At 46.2% G+C, this 7,616-nt stretch overlaps 1 protein-coding gene across 1 annotated transcript; it reads right to left on the reverse strand.

Moving 5' to 3' along the window:
• Window positions 1–5,582: 5,582 nt before the first annotated feature.
• TMEM158 (transmembrane protein 158) lies at window positions 5,583–7,295 on the reverse strand. Its single transcript, XM_038129657.1, has one exon. It carries the CDS (start codon window positions 7,155–7,157, stop codon window positions 6,195–6,197), a length of 963 nt encoding a protein of 320 aa, XP_037985585.1. The 5' UTR covers window positions 7,158–7,295; the 3' UTR covers window positions 5,583–6,194.
• Window positions 7,296–7,616: the final 321 nt, after the last annotated feature.

Below are 7,616 nucleotides of genomic sequence, written 5' to 3' on the forward strand. Positions count from 1 at the left end.
AGTCGTGATGAACATTCTTGTGTTGGACAATGAAAAGCATATTTTTGGTATGGATCAGTGCAAGATGTGATGGAAAAACCAAACCCATTCCATAAAAATGGTATTTTAGTGTGTTTTCCTTACAACCTCAGAGAAAATATTAAGCAAATTTAGAGTAGAATCAGAACCACACAATCACAGAACATCCTGAGAAGGGACCCAGGAAGGAAGACCACAGAGTCCAGCTCCTGGCCCTGCACAGGACAACCCCTAAAAACACACCATGTGTTTGAGAGCATTGCTCAAACCCTTCTTGAACTCTGTCAGGCTTGGTGCTATGACCATTTCCTTGGGGTGGAATAGAAAACACATGCATGAGAGTGCCCTGCCATTCCATTGCTTAGCTGCCAGCAACACAGAGAGTGAACTCTCCTTTTATTAATGGTATGGTAGTATCATTTCCTAATTTTTCTTAAGCCTCACATTTCTTTCCAGGCTTTTATTCTCTTTTGCCACTAGTTGTGCCAGTTGGGGCCAAAACTGCTATCAGTTGTTCAAGCAAAGAACTGGAAAGTTTGAATAAGGAAAGACTGAATATAAACTACGTAACCAAGTTCCTAATTCACCTTGTGTCAGTTTTCTTTTTTCTCTATGATCCTAAACACTGTCTTTTTCCCAGCTGATACTTCACAACTTCTTTGCATGATGTGCTGACACATTTGCTCCCTTTTATGCTTTTTCTATGTCTCATTTTTTGTATTTCTCCACGATCTTCTTCTGTATCTCCATTTAAACCACTTCATGTTGCTTAGCAACACCCAGAATGACACCAACAAGGTAAAATCCCACTGTTTCTAACAAGTCTCACCTTAAAAGGAGCACAAACATAATTTTCCTTCACACTCAGAGTGAATTCACTTCCTCAGAATTGCACTGATCTCTTAATTATGTCTCATTAATCCAATGCTTTCTATGACAGCTAAGAACAAGTCAAACATGCAGAAACAAACAGCATTTCATAGGATATTTGCATCTTTCAGTTCTGCTCTGTTTTGATCTGACATTGCTAACCTGCCTAGGTGGTACAAAAGTGAAAACAAGAGATAATGTTTTAGATCCTCGTCTCCAAATGTGCAGATCCAGGGATTCTGATTGACATATAAATGCTCAAACTGCTACGCTCAGTAATGAACCCAAACTTTATAAAAAGCTGGAGATGTGACTGTGAGACTGAAGCCTGTCCACAGATCTAATTAAACACCATCCAGATATTTCCAATAAATATCTTTAATATCCCAAATTTTACACCAGACTGATTTCTTCCTCTGCATAGTAGAACAGAAACACAACAAATGGGCTAAGCTACTTTATTATTATTATTATTATTATTATTATGATTTACAATTATTTTGGACAACTTATTTAACCAGAACTATTATGAAGGTGGGACAAGAAATACAGTAACTTATCTGTCAAGTGCTGCTATCAGTTCCAAATCATGGAAGAGAATTTTTTTCCACAAAAAAAATCACATACAAAATCACAATGTGAAACACTCAAATGCACTTCTTATCTTCACTGAAATGTTCACCTTCTGAGGGGAAAAATGGAAACTGATTTTTTTGTTTAAAAATGTGCCTTTAAAAATCAGTTACTGATTAAAAAGTTTTTTTATTCTTTTAAATCTGAATACATTTGGGTTTTGATATTTACATGTTTTCCCAGAATCATTACACACACTTTTTGCAAAGCCAAGGTCTCTCCCTGAAATAGACTGGGAAAAGATTTACATTTATTCTGTAAAATTCCTTGAAAAATAATCGTCATTTTCATATTAGCTTCAGAAAGAAGCTAACTTCCAAACTGGCGAGGCCCTACATTGGACTAAGAGATCCTGGCTTTGGATTAATAAACTACATGTATAAAAACCAAAGAAAAACAAGAACATCATACCTACCATTATATATATATATTCAAAAGAAATCCTTTGATCTCCAGTCCTACAAAACTTCAGTTAACTATTTGATTTCACTAGGCTTTTGTTCGGCCCCTGGGATCACATAATGTCAGCCCAGGAAATACTTTTATTCAGCAAGCAGATGTCATGATGAATAATACCTCTTCAGCCAACTACAGCTTTTAATTAGGGTTTTTTTTTAGGGTCTGGTTCAGTAGCCCTTACTCATATTGAGTAACATTCACTGCACAAATAGTCCTGCTGTTGCATTAATCATTGAAAGCACTGGTGAACTAAGCCCTGGATAAGTAACAACTCTTACATTTAACCTAGAATGGCAGTTTTGCTCCAAATATCCAAATGCCTCCTGACATACAGAAATGCTCGATCACTGACAACCTATTGAGCAACAGTGTGCTTACATAATATATAACTATAACTACACTGTACTACATTATTGTATTTTTATTGTTGGAATCAATATGGCACTAAGTAACAGCAAAACTGTGTCCATGCTAAAACTACATATTCCTCTGTATACTTCTGCTTCTAACACATCTGTGAAACACAACTAAGAAAACAGGTGAGAGATTAAATTCTGAGGTCTGAATACACAGAAAAAATTGTACCAGTCTCACACTAGCACACAAGCTGAGTACCTTCTAGTGCTGAATGTCAAGATTGTTCCTGGTTTCTGGCATGAAAACAAAAATCTGTAATAGAGTTGAATTGAATTTTTAAAAGTAAATCAAGAAACTCCCTCTGTTCCTAGATATCTCTTGCTTTCCAACAAACACTCATATATAAATAAAGTCAGGATAACTTACCAGGAAACACGATCCAACAAATAGTGAAGGAAAATCAGTGCTACTTCCTCAGTATTACTTGTTTCTCATCATCTCTTTTCTCATTTCTGCTTTAATCTTCTGTTCTACAGAGTTAGTCCTCATATGTAGATATATATACATACAAATATATGCCCTCCCTGAGTACATAAAGCATTATACATGGTGACTAATCTGCTCTCGTGCTGACCCTGCTACCAGCTGGTCTTAAAAACAAATCCAAATGAATAAAAATGGCTTAGAATCAACTCCAGCTAAGAAAAAATAAAGCTCCACTCCCAGTGCAGAAGAAAAGAAATAGACATCTCAGTGTCTAAACTTGTCATCTTAAACTAGCTGGCATGCAGATTTATCATTCCACATTGCCCTGGGCTTGCCTCTTCTAGGTTGCAGTCATGTGAAATTCCCATGGATGAAAGCAAAAGTTACTCAAAATTATAATTTACTTAGAGTCATAGTTGCAGCCACAGCTCCAGGAGCAGAGTTATTGATGTTAGGTGTAACAGTGACTGAAGAAAGCTCACAGTTTGCATAGTGCATTTCCACTGTCTGTTCTGTACAGGAGAAGCCCTGCTGCCACCTCACTGAAACCTGAGGGTTCAGGGAGTTAGATGCATCCTAAAGCCTGTACAGCAGGTAATCCCTGTGCCCCCTGCTGTGCCTTAAACTCCTCTTGAAGGGACAGAAACACAGACCGATCTCTCTCTGCGAAGGGAACATGCTCATGGTCACTGTGATCTAAGGAAACACCTTCCCTAACCCACAAGGGCTCTTTGCACATTGTGTCTGAGATCAGTACTCCTTGAAAACATTGCAATTTTTTGTATTCTGGACAAGATTTGCCTTTGGAGTTTGTTTGGTGCCATCCCTGTGTTCTAGACATTCATGTCTTAGCAGATTTTTAATAATATCTCCAGTTACACATGTATTAATAGAATAACTATAAGAAAATCCCTCTCTTGTATCATGTATTTTAAGTGAAGCAGCAAAATATTCTGAGTGTGGCACTGTCTATTCACAAAGTTTGTATTCAAGCTGATATTGATAGAAGTTAGAGAAACAAGCCATTTTGTACCAGTTTGGGTGTACCACCTGCTTGCTACATGTCTTGCAAGAACTGCAAAATAATAAGCCTTTAATAACTGAAGTTGCCTGTTTCAGACAGTAACACCATTCCCTTGCTTATGTTGATGCAATTTAGGAAAAAACCCAATATCACATCACTGGTGAAACAAGGATAAGCAAAAAAGAGATTCCACCCTTGAGCACAGGCTGGCTGTACCACAGTGAGGACTATACATCATGTATTAATAAAGCCAGAAAAATTTCCAGTAAAAATTGTTAACTCTCTGCCTAAATGTATCTCATTCAAAAGATGAAATGATTCCCTAGCATGGCAACTTTTCTGAGGTCTATTCCACATGTGGAACATTTCCCTTTTGAGAGGGTGTTAGCAGTATCTTCATGTTTTCCTGCTAGCCCTGCCTTTCAGTATGAAGAGGTGTCTCTGTCACACAGGAGATAATAGGCAAAGAATTACTCTCTAGCATGTCAAAATGTCTGACAAGAGTTTGCACGAGGTGGAAATGACACTGTTCTACACATCAAGGAAAGAAAATAGGGGCTCTCTAAACTAGGTGTACAGGGGCAGGTGCCCTTTGGATCAACAGGTCAAGAGAGCACTTCTCACAGTGACCAGATCCTCTGCTTTCTGAAAACAATGCCACTGCAATGTTTACTCAAGTGACAACCCCAACAAGAGGATTAACGGGAGGAACAGTGGGTGTAGAGGCAGCCTGGTAACATGGAGTATTTTTAAATCTTGATTTGTTTCTGCTGTTTGTCAATCTTTTTCTGTCTGTCTTTTTGTACAGGCAGCATACACATAGAGCATGCATTTATTTTATTTTGTCGTCAGTTAAAAAATATGGGAGTCCTAAGAATTTAATTCTCCCAGACTTTCCATCCAGTCATTTCCACCATACATAACGAACACACCAAATTAGCCCCAAGTAAATTCATGCATTCCTAGCAAATTCAATACATCGATGTTGACAAAAAAATGAGAATTCCTATTGCAAATATTTGCCACTTAGCTCTTATTTTGGTTTTAGAGACTTCAGCTGGACTAATCATATCTAAGGCAAATGAAACAACATTTTATAAGGCTAAACAGTTGGAAGTATACAACAAATGATATTTCAGGCTACACAACTGTCTGCTCAAACAAGAGAGAAGAAATCTTTCTTCTTTGCACCCTTGCACAGCAGCAGCCTGAATCTAGTTCTGGACTGGCAGCTCCTGCCTTCTCACCCCACAGCCTTGCTGTGAGCAACCCTGCAGACTGGAAGATGAAAAAGAGGTACAGTATTACTGTGTCTCCAACAAATACACGGCATCTAAGCTGGTTTCGAGGAATGAGCACTGAGGAAGTCAAGAGACTTACCCCATGCTGTTTAGCACAACTCAGAGTGGGCCTCATCGTCCCAGGACCGAAGCCACCCAACCTCAAACTGAGGAGAAAGCCGTAGTCTGTGGAGATGTGCAGATGAAATTGCTTTGGAGGATCTCTGGCATAGATGTGCTGCCCACCCCTCTCCACCCAACCCTGGTGTTTCAGACCCACATCTGCTGCACAGATAGGGGAAACACCAGTCAGAAAGGCTTTGGGATTCTCCTTTTGCCCCCCGCAGCCCCGGTAACACCATTTCACGGGGAAAGGAGCTTCGTGGCAGGTTCACAGACAGGAAGGCCGGCCAAACCCTCTGTTCCACCCTGGAGGAAACAGACCAACAAAAGGCTACAGTGGCTCCAGAAAGAAAACCTCTGTATTAAAAGCCAAATAACGCGGAGCTACAATAATAAATACACACTATCTCAACCAGGAAATTAAGTGTGAAAGGTTCATTAAAGTTCAGCTTCAGCAGTAACAATATATATAACACATCGGTTCTCCATTCCGTCAAAGAGAGATATCCCTTTCTGTCCATAAAGGAAAAACCCGTTCAAACCATATCCTATACAAAAACGCTACTCTGACAACAAATGCAGCCGAATAGGAGGGTCTTTGATTTCCTCCATTGAATTTTCAGGAGGCTTTTTCTTGCCTTTTTTTTTTTTTTCCCGGGGGGAGGGGGGTTGTTTGGCGGGTTAGATTTTTTTGGGGTTTTTTTTTTTGGTTTTTTGGGTTTTTTTACTAAAAGGTTCGTTTAAAACGGTTATTAAAGATATAAAACTCGCACGTATGATTTGGTCCCCTCGGGGCCGCTGCCCTCGGGGCCGGGCCGGGCGCTGAGGCGGCCCCTCGTCCCGCCGCGCACCTGTGGCACGCTGCAAACAAGAAAAACGCGACAGAGTCCGTCCCGCGTCCCTGCACAGCACAAGACGAAGAGAAGGGGGGTCACCGGGAGAGGCTACTTGGCGGCGGCGGCGGTGGCGGTGCCGGCGGCGGTGCCGCGGCGCTGCTCCATGCCGTTGGGCAGGAATCCGGCGATGATGGGCACGGGCCAGATGAGGGCGGCCACGCTCCACACGATGATGACCAGAGTCATGAAACACGCCACCAAGGTGGACTCGATGGGCTTGCGGTTCATCCGCCAGCCCGGCTCGCCCTTCAGCTCCTCCAGGCTGAAATCCAGGCAGCAGAAATTCAGCGGCTCCCCTTGCAGCCAGTACTGGCCGGGCTCGGCCGCCGGCGGGTAGGAAAGCGAGGAGGAGGAGGAGGCGGCGGCGGCAGCGGCAGCCGGGGGCTGGGGCTGAGGCTGGGGCTGGGGCGCGGCGCCCCGCAGCCGCCCGACCCGCCTGCTCCGCACCCAGCTGCAGCCCACGCAGAGGCGCAAGTCCTGCTGGGCGCCGCCGGCCGCCAGCCCCAGGTGCTCGATGAGCAGCGGCGGCCCCACGCGGTGGAAGGCGGCGGAGAAGAAGGCTCGCCCGTGGCTGTTGGTGGAGAAGAGCAGGAGGTCGCACTGGATGCCCAGCGGGCGGCTCCAGCGCACCAGCAGCGAGCTCAGCATCTGCCGCTGCACGCTGATGTTGCAGTGCGGGTCCTCGGCGGGCTGCGGCTGCCCTTGCGGCTGGGGACGCTGCTGCTGCTCCTGCCCCGGCTGCTCCTGCCCGGAGGTGGTGGGAGCGGAAGGGAAAGGCTCTTGGCTAGGGGCAGCCGGCGTGCCCGGGCTGTCGGTGCTGCCTTCCTCCTTGCTCGCTGCCCCGTCGAGGTCCATCTCGAGGCTGGCCAAGGAGCGGGAGGAGGAGTTGGCAGGGGGCAAGAAGAGCTCTTGGTCCTGCTCCTCCTGCCCGCTGGCAGCCGCCGAGGGGCTCCAGCCCTGGCAGGGCGGCAGGCAGGCGGCCAGCAGTGCCGGGAAGAGCAGCGGCAGCATGGCATTAACTTACAGCCGGAGAGGAGGGAGAGGAGGAGGAGGAACGGGAGGCTGCATGGCGCTGCCGGCTGCCATCTGGGAAAGGAGGCACAGTGCTCTCGCCGAGCGAGCGAGAGAAAGGGAAGGAGGGTGGAGGCAGGCGAGGGGGTGGGAGCGGGGCTGGGGCTGCCGCGGCGACGAGCCGAGCGAGCCGGGAGCCTCGGTGACGGCAGCGGCTCCCCCCTTCCCCGCCTCCTCCGCCCCCGGCCCGGCCCGGCCCGGCAGCGCCCGGCGGGAGGAGCCGAGCGCCCGCCCGGCCCCGCTGCCGCGCCCGGCGGAGCTGGCCCGGGGCAGCCGCGCTCCCTCGCCCGGGGCACGGGCCGGCAGCGGCCGCCGCTGTCCCCTCAGCCGGGGACCGTCCCCCCACAGGGTCCCGCTCTCCCGCGCCGCCACCGCGCCGGGCCCCCCGCAACCATGTCC

The sequence above is a fragment of the Motacilla alba genome, chromosome 2 (genome assembly GCF_015832195.1).
Source record: "Motacilla alba alba isolate MOTALB_02 chromosome 2, Motacilla_alba_V1.0_pri, whole genome shotgun sequence".
NCBI lineage: Eukaryota > Metazoa > Chordata > Aves > Passeriformes > Motacillidae > Motacilla > Motacilla alba.